This window comes from Taudactylus pleione, unplaced genomic scaffold, assembly GCF_031769625.1.
Source record: "Taudactylus pleione unplaced genomic scaffold, aTauple2 ptg000162l, whole genome shotgun sequence".
Classification (NCBI taxonomy): Eukaryota; Metazoa; Chordata; class Amphibia; order Anura; family Myobatrachidae; genus Taudactylus; species Taudactylus pleione.
The window spans coordinates 646,550-659,511 of record NW_028284564.1 but is presented as its reverse complement, the minus strand read 5'-3'; the positions used below and the strand labels follow the sequence as shown (position 1 = coordinate 659,511).

The following is a 12,962-nucleotide window of genomic DNA, read 5'->3' as shown; positions in this document are numbered from 1 at the left end:
TGTGTGTGTGTGTGTGTGTGGAGGGGGGCAGGAAACCTAGATTTAAACATGCGGTAAAAATTGTGTTTCCTCACTTCTGTTCTTCAGAACCCCCTTTTCTTCCCGGCACCTCTGCTCAGACTATACCTGCATAGTCACGGGCTGGGATATGTAGGGTCAGACATTTGATTTCAGGCAATAAGTTTAAGTCCTTCTCTGAGCCATCTGCTGACACCGCTCTTACCGAAAGAGATCACTGGGTCTATTTACAAATACGTCACTTTAACTCTTCACATGGAGGACTCTCCTAGTTTTGCTAGGGAGCTGAATCCATCTGAATCTATGTGCTCCCACACAACTGCCCCTACTCACACAATCTCTGGTATCTATAAAATTTTATTAAAATAGCTTGTTCACCTCTGATCCCCCCTTTATAGTAAAGGGTAACCAGGAACTAATGCCCAGGGGCATTCAGGTAAATTGGGAGAAGGTCTACCAAGTTATTTGCCATGGCGAAGCTGTAACACTGATTCACAGATGGCGAGATTGCTCCCTTATCACTCCATCTGGCTACTACAGTCCCTTCGGGTCCTGATTTTTGGTTCCTGCCCTACTCTTATATCCCTATTTCTAGCTACAAAAAGTCAGTGCTTAAGTCCTTCGACTTTTATATGAATATGCAGAAAAAATTTCTTTCCACACCTGACAAGCATTCGCATTTCGAGTTTTTGGCGACATGGTTCACCTGGATTGATTTTAAGACTTTGCTCACTAAGAATTGGTTCGGGAATCTTAAATGTTTTATTGGTTGCTCTAGTTATGGACTTTAGTCATTCACTTCCCCTGATGTCTCCATTGCTCTTCTATATGTACCTGCATTGTGTTTCTCTCACCCCTCTTTACCCCTTTTCTTTCTCCATTATACCTTCTACCTTTATTTATTTCTCTTCCAAAAACTTCATACAACACATATTAGATTGGCTAATCCTACTTCTTTGTTATTTCATTGTTTTGGTTCTGCTATTTTTTTTGACATTGTAATACCTGTCTGTTGTATATTTTTTTGAAAATAAAGAATTTAGAAAAAAAATAAAAAGATTTCATCAGCATAAAGAATTAGTGATCTATATCAATCACATAACACACGATGTGCCTTAGGATGGTTTCCCAGCTCACTGCTAAAACTGGACTAGTTTTTTTTTCATGGCAAGTACAATTGTGATGATGCACTCACTGCCTGCTCTGTATTCTACTTTATAAAGTGCTTCAGCTGAGTGAGTAGGTGGTAAATACTAGCCTACAACGGTAATAATTCACCAGCTCCTACAAGTAGACTATATTACTATAATAAGAAGCGGAATACATTCATCCTGTGCTTCTGTCGCTTCCTCTTCACCGTGTATGAAATATTGTGGAACGGGAATTGGGGGAGTAAGGATTGAGAGTCACGTGAATAAGAGCTGCAGACAAATAAAATAAATCTATTTTTCTCTAAATTTTAAAAAAAAAAGGTAAAATGTAAATTTAAATAAAAATGTTGGGTACAAAATAAGCCAATGCAAATGTTTTATCCAAATACAGCACACTATGACATACCTATGAAGTACTAGACACAGACATTTTAAAATTCTGGCAACACATTTTATCAACAAAAACAGTTATATGAAATAAAAATGAAACTCACTCCACTGTGCAGCAGTGTTCCCGTCCTTGGTGATTTCCCACTGGAAGACTGCATTCACTTTTTTAACCATTTCGTTCCCCACATCTTTAATGCGGCGACTGATTTCTTCAAAGACCAGGTCACTCTGCAGTCCCGCATCCTAATAGCAATGATCAGCAACAGGTCATATTGTTTGTGCATAAACAGAGATTGTTTCTATCTGCTATACACTAAAGAAGAAAAGGCAGACAACAGGTGTATAGCTTGGGGTGCATTGGAGACCAGAAAGTGTTACTGCATCTTTTATTAAGCTGATAATGATTTAAAATGCAGAGGATGAAATGCTGTAATACAAGCTTTCCAGGTGGATATCATGTACGGCTGAGTATCCTGTCACGCCTGCTAATTCTATTAAATCTCATACTTTAACACTGAACGGAATGAATTATACAGGGAAAATCAGATACTTATCTATACATATGCATCAAGCATGATGTCCTAGAGCGACAGGCTACGGTGATGTAAATGCACACTGCAATCAGAATATTAACCAGGGTGCAAAGACCCCACGGGTCATGACATAATCTTAGAGCATACACACACTGTATGAAGATACTGATCCACACCAAATTGCAGTAACATTCACTAATCGACATATTACTTCCAGAGGCCATCAGGGGCCAATGATGGTGGGACTTTAGCGCTGAAATAACAATAAATACATAATCACTGAAGGACGTTCTGCACATGTAGAACACTGCTGGAGACTACATTCTACTTTGCAGGATCATTTCCTAATTATTATTATTATTTTTTTTTACTATTTTTGTTAGAATTACACTATACTGTATGTAGGTCTTTATTTCTATTGCTGTAGCCCCCAAAATGGTTGGTCTGTTGATGTACTTCACTCAAGAGGGAGGATGTAAAGTATCCAGATAAGTGGGAATTATTCATTTAAATTGGTACAAGGCTATTTGCTGCACTATTTTTGTAAAACACCACAAAAATATACAGTACATAACTCCCAAATGCTCCCCAAACTATCCCCCGCCCGCGAGTGTATGCCATATGCGTTTCAGGGTGAGGACGTAAAGACAAGCCGATTAGATCTATTATTAGCACAAGGTAAGTTTGCGTAATATCTGTATGTAAATCAATTTGGAAAATGCTACACCAGAGGGCTCCATACTGTACATATGGACTGTCCATATTACCCAGCATGTAAATAAATGGATTTCTGCAAAAAAGTTTCTTATGAAATCAATTATCAAGGCATAAAAATATGCATTATTAATAGTAGATTGCATATTATCTCTTTATATATGGTAAATAAGAAACTTACTCTGTAAATTCTGTAAAGTGCACAGGACACGAATGACATGGAAAAGAGATTTATCGAATGTCACTGACATGGTGGATGTGGGAAATTACGAGAATGTATCCTAGTGATATAAATTACATTAGGATTTATTTATTCCTTAAGTAACCAAGAAAGTACTTGTTCCCGTGTATTAATGGTGTCGAAAAAATTACAACAGGGCTTTATTGAACGGTTCATCGTGTATTTTGCGAAATAGTGCTGAAGAGGCAAATCAGAAGCTGGGATAACAGGAATAGAAGGGAGGGATCGATGGGGACTTCTAACAGACATGCCTATTTTTCTGTTTAAACAAATTGTGTTAGAGAGTAATGTAACACCACTGACAACAGTATTGATGCGCTGTTTTTTTCTCTGCGTACATAATAACAAATCAATATGGCATGCTAGGATGAAATTGCAGTCTTATGCATCCACGTCTACATGGAGTTTTCTGGAAAGAAATGCTGATATGACCCATCGGTGATGTGAACATTAGACTTTCCAGAACCTACTTATTATTTAAAAAAAATACTTGACAGTCTCAAAAAAAAAACTTGCAATCAGCTTTTCTTCCTTTAACATCATAAATATATTTATACAGTTCTTCATTTCAACTCAAAAGTTATGTGAAAGTATTATGCCCACCTTAATTGCATCTTTGGACTTCAGACTATCAGTAGTTGGTGTAAGGTCAACATAGGCACCAGCTATGGCAACTTCTCCGGTCTCTTTGACCTGTAAAAATAAAAAAGGAGACAAGGTGACCTTTCCTCAGCTAGCGTCTCCCTCCAAGGTTCTCAAGTAAGAAAAAAACACATTTCAAGTCACTTTATTTTAGAAGAAGTCATCTCCTTTGACATTTCATGACATGTCTCATCCAATTCACATGGAGATCAATATGTCTTAATCCCTGCTAGAGAACATTGACATCACTCAATGGTATAAATAAAAGGTCAGATGCCTTTCAGACACCAGTAATGATTTGTTCTGTAAATGCGGTTGTGTCTATATACATTGAAAAACGAAGTGCAAAATTGTTTTGTTGGGATGTATGCTTAAAAGGAATGAAGACTTGGGTCACACGGGCACTGAAAGTGTACAAGGCAAATGTTAAATATGTACATATTTATGTTACTTGTTGGGACGATGCTCAGTATTGTCAAACACTGCTAACAAATGTAATGTACGTGTTGCTGATAGCATACCCCATGACGGAAAAGTTATTCACTGTAAGGGATTTTGTTTCAGGCTGGAGATCAGACAATTGGCAGGAACAGAATTTTCCTTTGATAAGTGGTCCTTGTCCCTGAGCAACATATCTAGAAATGTCACAACGCTTCCCATAAACCTGTCGCATTTTTCTGTTTGGAAGCATACAGGTCTACCTACTGCCAAATCTACGGTGACATTATTTAAGCACCTTTTATGATCCTCAAGAATTTGACATGACCCATTTTAAACAGACCTATTGTAAGCAGCAAAATAGATAAATAAATCACCCCATTCATTGACAATTGAAAAAACATTCTACTAGTCAACGAGGTTAAAAACAAAATTATATGTTGAATATCGTGTGCAAACATGTTTTCACAACCCAGCATCTTTTACACCTCCGCTGAGGGTTTTCTCACCCCTGTGCCGAATCGTTTTTTGGTTTGGTCACATTCCAACATCAATATCATTTTCTTTATGCAATAGCCTCACAAGTTATACCTTGTTTCTTTTATACAGAAACCTTAGAATTTTCTGAAAATATAATTTTTTCAAATTTCTTCTTTTCACATAAAATAAAATCCAAAATGACCAAAACAGTGTTTTTTTTTTTTTCATTTATTAGTGAACTTAAAGCAAAAAGTGTGACAATAACTACCAAGGAGCTACATTATTTTAAAGAGGATACTGCCCTCTTTCAAATGTGGGTGTCTATGAGTTAATTGAATAGGGTGGGGGAGAACTTCTCTCATCCCTGAGCTTCAAGCTTCCTGCAGTGATGACATGGAATTTATTAAGGGGCACATAGTTTGAAAGAGGGAACTCCCCACTCTTTCAAACAAAGATGCTCTTAGCTCTGTAGGGCCTAATAAATGTGAATAAGCACTAAAAAATGTGGAAAGCAACACCTAAAACAAAATGCCAGCAACCACTTTCATAAATCTGTCTATGGGCTCTATTTATTAACATTATTTTTACTAAAATAAAGTGAAATTTAGTTTCACCTAAAGTTACTACAGGGCAATTGGAGTAGAATTCGTAAAATTCTACTCCAACCCCTAAGTATCACTTATTTTTAGTAATCAGATCGCATTTCCCATAATTATAATGGGAAATGTGATCCAACCAAAGTTTCTAAAAATAAATTGTAAAAAAAATACAGGAGAAAGCCCTGTGATAATAACACCACCTGGAGGTGGCGTTATCCTGGGTCTCTCCCGGTTAACGGACTCCTGCCCTGCTCTAATGGGGAGAGCAGAGCCGGGAGCCAGCCCCAGTGATCAGCTGTGTGGTCTAAACAGACCACACGCTGATACAGTGTAAAAAGAAAAAAGTAAAAAAAAAAAAATTAACTTGCCCGACTCCAGGGACCGGTGGTCGGGGCTCCGTTGATGTCTCCCCTCCGGTCAGCTGGTCTCCCATGCTGCACTGCGGGCCGGTCATCAGGTGATTGGGTCCCAGTGCAGTATGGGATATCAGCTGACCAGAGGACATGGAAGACATCACCAGAGCCTGGATCATGCAGGTAAGTGTAATTAAGGGAGAGGGGTGGTCACGGGGGCGGAGAGAGGGGGTCGCGTGGGGAGAGGGGGGGTCCGCGATCGCGGGGGGCTGGGCTTAACGATGGGGACGGGAGCAGCGGTGGCCGGTGCATGCGCGGGGCACTAGTCACGGTATTTTTTTGCGAAAATACCGTGACTAGTGTGCGGATGGGATTCGCAGGGACAGAGCTTTCTCGCAAGCTCTGTCCCTGCAAGGGATTTGTAGTAAATCTCTGTGATATTGCCTGAATTCGCAATGCGAATTCAGTCGGTAATATCACACTACAATCTGCATTACAAATGTGGATTGTAGTAAATAGAGCCCTATATGTGAATGTCTATAGTCTGTTATGGAAAAAGGCATACATGTGTTTCAGATGAAAAATTAACTTGTTCACAAAAAAGCCAGTAGTATGCAAATAGTCAATGACTAATACAGTAAGGTTTTGATGATGTTAAAAAAAATACAAAAGAACTGAACGAGGATGACGCATCACTGTACTAAATGGCAAGGGCTGTGGGAGGATATTTCTCCCTTTGCCGAGAACCTTTCCATTACAAACAACTGCACATTATATAGAGAATATAACTAAATATAATTTTCATGTTCCGCATTTTACAGTCAATATAGTTAATTCTGCATTACTTTCATTTCTGGGCATAAAGTGATATTTATTTATGAGAATGTGAACATGTGCTGGAAACACCAGGCTCAAACTCATCTTTTTGTGGCATAATAAAACGTACAAAGTTTGCCGGGTTTCACGAATGAACATCTCAAAGATCACATGCGAATCGTGTCACATGATCTTCAGCTCACGATAGGCCAGAGTAACAGCTAATTTAAATAATGGCTAAGCCTTTTAACAGGAGGTAGTAACACAGCAGTCTGACAGATATGTTTTCAAGAATGATACGTATTTAATAAGTTGAACTTAGGCTTTTATTCAGACTGTACTATAAGCGTTTGATTAAAAATAACTTAATAAATAATCAATATGCTGCATAAAAGTATAGCCCACAAAATGTCTGCCTCCACTGTATATCGATGACAGACATTAAATTGGTTGGATTCAGTTCCACCTATTAAACACAATGTCCACTATTTAATAATATGTGGCAGTAACACAGATTTTCTATTGGTGCTTCCAGTTCCACTTGTCAAAAAAAAAAAAAAAGTAATTGTAAAAAAGATTATTGTCAAAATTCCAAATTGAAAACAATTCTTTATTTAGACAAATATAATTTATTGCTATCTTGTACTGCCAGGATCTTTGTTAAGGAGGCAGCGTTTGCCAGTGATAGCCTTTAATAAATAGGGAAAAACACCTGTTTTTTTTCTGGGGATATGGTTTTTCACTGCTTAAAAACAGGAAAATGTTGTCTAATATTTTCCTTTTAAATAAAGCACAATAATAAACTGAAGACATTCAGTAGTGATATGTTCAAGATCATTGTCCCTAAAGCAGTAAAAACTTTTTAGATCCTGAGTTGATTCAAATCTAAACTGTGGCTAAATGTGTCAGCATTAAATCGCAGGACATTGTACTTTCCTTGTCTCATCTCTGGCAACGGCTTATAAATACTCCACTGTAAAGGACGTGTATTCATTATACTAAGCGGCTAGTCCTTAAGCGATGTTCATCCCACACATTATACAAGGCAAATAGCTGCTTTACTCTAAAACCAATGCAAAAGCTGCACAAGAGAATAAAGATGGATATTTATGTGTTTGTGCTGTGCAAGAGCACATTAAAGGCTACAATTCTATTTTATGCTAGTAGAGAATTCTTTGAGGCCATTGCCTTGAATAAAAAGGCTTCTTTTGTTAGTGCTGAAAACAAAAAGGTTATTGAAAACCTGCTGTGGTCTACAAAACAAATATATATGCATGCATGCCATTACAAAGACTCAAAACAAAACCTAAACATAAGAAGAGTATGTATAAGAGAAGGTGAACACATACGGCCTGATTCAGAGTTGTATGCAAACCCGATCGTTTGCATACAACTATGATGTACAAAAATCTGTACATGCATTGGATCTGTACTGCACATGTGCAGATCTCCTATGAGCTCGCTCACAGTGCCCGGACGCCGCATCCTGATTGACAGGCTGCGCCATTTGTAGGTGGCACCAGGCAGCGTCCCAGAAAAAGGAGGGGGGGCTTGGGGGTGTCTGCCCTATTTCTGGGTGTGCTTAAGCCAGTGGCTGCGTCCTTGCACGCAGATTCACTGGCTTCAGCTTTGCGATAACACCGGCCATCCTGTGGAACCTGAAGGCTACTCAGATGAGCGTTGTCCAGGCAGAGTGATCCGATGCTGCATCTCCCTACGCAGCTGCGGGTCACACAAGACGGCAGGAGGAGTCTATTAACACAAGACGCCTCCTGCGGCATTAGCATCATTTTGCGGTAGTAGCTGTCACTGCAGAGCGTACAACTCTAAATCAGGCCCATAATGCAAAGGACATAAAACCTTTTGTGCTCTGACCTTAGTCTGAAAGTAAATTCTGTTGTTTTCTTTCCACATTTCGGTTTGGAGAGTTTGTCCGGGTAAGAAGGGTTTTACAAAGCGCACCTTGGAGAACAAGAGACAGGTTAAAAGATGTACTATACCCAAAACAGAGATTGGAAGACATGAACACATACAAATACATTGCTGAGTTTCATCTGGTGCATCCAGTAAATATTATCTGCCCACTTTATTCCTGGTAGATGAAGCTCCTCCCACATTAGTGTCCTAATGGGATCTGGTGGAGGTAAAACAATAAAAGGAAATCCAGTCTGCTAGCATTTCATCTACTGTTATATCACTGAGAATACTCCTACAGATGTGACCTCACTAACCTATCCTCAAACTGCACCAAAAAGACCAATTCGGCGCGCAGCAAAAAGTGTGACTGAGCTGGATGATGCGTCACGTCGTTCAGTATTGTTTTCTGAATGTTTGTCCGTTTCGCATTGCTAATTTGATATAAGTACGACTGCCCTGTACAATGCTAGTGTACCTGCATGCTAGAATGGTGTATCAAGGACACTAATCTGAGAAAAAAGTCAAAAGACCCAGGGGCCGATAGGACTGAGCTGTGCCATGTGTCCTGCCACGCGTTTACACTGTCACGATTGTGAGAAAAGAACAAAATCTAAGCCCTCAGTACACTACAATCCGGTAAATCTGCGATATAAAAAAGATGCCATGGGATGCGACAATCCAAAACTAGCCTTGCGTGGCGCAGCGTCTTAGTAGTTCCATGCGTCTCACGACATACAGCACAGCAAAGCTAAGTAAATAAGTACACGTCTGAATATATGAATCCTCTAACCCACTCAGCGGATGTTTGCAAAGCAAGGCTACAAAGCTGTTAGTCATTATTTGTATGAGCATCATCTCCCTCCTAATATGGCAATCTGCTGCAGAGGAGAAAGTGTGCGATTACCTTATTTAATTAGGTAACGAATACTTTACTTATTTCATGTAAATAATTCAGACCAGTAATTTACAGACATAAATACACAGATTATTACCTCCAAAACATCTTTATACAAGTATCCTACAGTATCTTTTTACCAGACTGTCATCATTGCAGATGTCAGATTACAGTATTTAACTATTGTTTTTCTTTGCGGGAACACTATCTATCATTACATTGCTATAGAATAGGTGCAATATACATCAATTATGATGACTTGTAAACCAGACACACATGCTGATAATGCATATAAACTTTTTTTTTTTTTTTAGATGTGCACAGCTCTGTAATTTATGCCAATTTTGCCAATAAATCAGCCCCTTTGTCTTCCATCATTCTTGAATCTTCTCATCTCCCTTCCTCTGCCTAACTGCTGAGAATACTCATGAGTTCCACAAATCTGCAGCCTGAGCACCACCCTTGACTCCCCGTCCTCATCAATACCCATATCCACTCCTGCCATTTCCATCTCTGGAACATCACCAGGCTTATGTAGATACTTCCTCCCCTTCAATGTTACCAAACAGATGTCCACTCTCTGATCATCTCCTGACTACTGCAACCAGGGGCTGGCTGGCAACTTTCAGCCTATGGGGGAAAACCCAAACAAGTGCCCCAGCTTGAACACCAACAGGGATGAGTCCTTATCACAACTAATATCTTCAATGGTCCTTATCTCAAAATAGCTCAAATCTGTAGTTACATGTCTCTACTGTATAGTTATATGGTTTCTATGAGGTGCTGCCCACTACTCAATTTTTACATATATCACAAAAATAACAAGAGAAAGGTAAGTAGTTTCGAGGGTGCATCCTCGAAACTACTTTCCTTTCTCTTCTTATTTTTGTGATAAGTGCCCCATCTTTTCTACCAGCGAATGCAATTTTAAAATGGGCGTGACAATAATGTTGGGGGTATTGTTTGCGTAATTTGGGTATGGTTTAAATAGCAAATGAAATATGATTTTTTTTTTTTTATAACAAAGAGCTATAAACAAATATATCACGTACCAGCCCCATCTGACTAATGCTGGATACACAATGACAGATATACTGTATATATCCCGTTCTATTGAATGGGTGATATATTTGTAGTGCATGATCGGTGAGTGTGGACAAATGATATGTTTACGAATGACGTCAATCACAGACATATCGCGTCTGCCCTGCAGCACAGCTGATGCTGGTATATTGGCACGTCTGGCTATGTGTACAGGAGACCAGCCGACCACTCTTACACTTGGCTGCAGGGGTCCGCCAAAGACTGACACCTCAACTGGATGGGCAAATTTAAATGCCCAACCAGTTGTGATGTCATCGCAGACACATCGGCTTGAAAGACTGGTAAGGTTGTATGCACTTACCAATCATTAGCTAGGTCGACCAGTCGGCCAGGTGTGTACCCAGCTTTAGCGGAGACATGAACATCTGAGCCAATGTAAGGCTATTGAATATGGTGGGCAGATTTTTTTTTTTTTTTTTAATCTTATGGTGCATACACACGATCAGATTTTTTCTTCAGATATGGACGATAACGATTTAAAAATCGTTCAGTCGTTCATATCTGATGGAAAATCGTTCATATCTGACATGCCTGAACGATGGACGATCAACGATGCGCGTTCCCGTTTGTCAGATAACGATATCTGACATCTGATGGGTTTGCAGTCAGACTTGGACGATTCCATTCATTTTAATGCAGTCAAAAATCGTTCAATCGTTCAAATCGTTCAAAACTTTGGTCAAATCGTCCAAATCGTTCAAATCGTTTAATCGTTCAGTCGTTCATCTGACAAGTCTGACAAATCTGACCGTGTGTACGCTCCATTAGACTGTGCTAGGGTCACAGTGGAAATAGGGGCCTCATCCTGGCGATTTGTTATCCAGCTGTGGCCACTAGGGTCCGCCTGTGTCTACCCGCCGATCTGCCCTCGCCTCTGCTCAAGCCTCTCACTAACTATTACTAAATGACCAGCAGCTTGTGTGTGTAGCATCTAATAATGCCTGTCCGGCCGGATACTTGGCCAAATCATTCAGCCTGCTCCATATCCTACAGGTAAAATCGCAACGGGCTCAGCCCGCCCCTGACTGCAAGCTCAGAGTTTCTGGTCTCCTTCGTTAATATTGCTGCTACAGTAAATTTAGCTTTCTTTCTTTCTTGCGTCCCCCCTCTGCTAATCACACCCCTGGCTCCCTATTCCTGACAGAATCCAATTCAGGCCCCTGAGAACCTCTTACTTTCGCTTCCAATACTGCTCACGTGTAGCTCCTTACATGTGGAATGTTTTCCCTCACTCTATCAGAGACTCTCTCCCAGCCATCAATGGTTTCCCCAGCACTCAAGGCTTTGAGCGATCTTTCAAAACTTTTTGCAGCCCTCCATTCCTCTAAAGTCACCCCTAGTACCCCACTCTACCTTCTCCCAAATAGAATGTAAGCTGCCAAAATCACAACCCCATTCTCCCCTGTTTAATATCTATCTGGTCTCTCATCTCCCTTCGGCTCCTTTGTATCATTTCAATTGCCTTATGTACAATTTTACTTGCATTACCCTTCCTGTATTACTACTAGCTATCTTGATAATTGACTTTTTCCAGTTCTACTTGTGTTATACTAAAGTCTAGGACAGGCAATTAAGTATATACCACCCTCTCTATGGATCTTTGTGGTGCCCTATAATTAAATGCTAATATTGCTAACATGATGCATAAAGTAGTAATTTTCCCTCAGATGACAATAGGTTACTTTTAACGAATAGTCTGCAAATGATAAAGTGGAGAAAGGTAAGGAGACATACTGTGAAATAGTTCCTGGAAGAAAAGGAATCTGTATACAGCCCTGATGAAGTAGACTAAGACTACATTATTTAAACGTCCCATTTTTCAGCAGTTCCTTAAAGCTGTGTCAATATATTTAAATGCACCAACTTTTTTCAAATCTTCAAAGTTTCTATTGTTTCATGAACGCACAATAACCATTAGTAAGCTACCTAGGTAAAGTCATTAGTTATCCAAGTGCCCAAGGCAACACCATTAAATCCACATGACATTAACATTTCCATTAAATTACTGAACCTCTTACTACCATTCTGATCATATCCATCTGCAGCCAAGAGTACCCTTTTCCTGAATTGTTACACTTACAGTATTAGCTGGATGGCTAGTCCACACACTCCCGCAGAGCATTTCGCCACACTGCACCTTTAGATCTTAATTTTTCAGTGCCTCTAGATTGTTTTTTAACATCCAATTTCATGCTATACCTGTTACCAATGATTTCATACTAAGTTGTCCCCCAAAAAAAGGAAGAAAATGGCCAGTACCTTTATTGCTTTGAACTTCGTTACATCATTATTTGCAAAGTGCTTCAGAACTTGCCGGGCAGAAAATCCAAAAGTGCAAAGACCATGCAATATGGGTCTTTCAAACCCTGCGGAGAGGAACCATTGCAGAAACACAACTTTACTGAAACATATTCTGTATAATATTTACATGAACATTTAACAAAATCAATGTGCCATAAAAGTTGAAACATTTTGTTCTGGTCTATTAAACTAGTTTATTGACTACATTGCAAAACATTTACAATTATTAAAAATGATACAAAAGCCTAAACTTAAATGTAACAATGACACCTTCTGCAGTCTGTTGTAAACTTTGATAAGTGGCAACTAAAATAAAAATTGAAAACAGGAATTTGTGATGAGATATCCACAAAGTGGCAGTGAGTGTCTC

General features: G+C 39.4%; 1 protein-coding gene across 1 annotated transcript in view; it reads right to left on the bottom strand.

Moving 5' to 3' along the window:
- The window catches only part of HSD17B4 (hydroxysteroid 17-beta dehydrogenase 4), a 305,815-nt gene that overhangs the window by 38,265 nt on the left and 254,588 nt on the right, over positions 1–12,962 (bottom strand). The window contains exons 19-22 of the mRNA XM_088475153.1: positions 12,551–12,657; positions 8,251–8,337; positions 3,651–3,740; positions 1,664–1,802 (exon numbers count right to left, since the gene is read on the bottom strand). Of these exons, the coding sequence (XP_088331279.1) occupies positions 1,664–1,802; positions 3,651–3,740; positions 8,251–8,337; positions 12,551–12,657 (423 nt within the window). The remainder of the gene's footprint in view (positions 1–1,663; positions 1,803–3,650; positions 3,741–8,250; positions 8,338–12,550; positions 12,658–12,962) is intronic.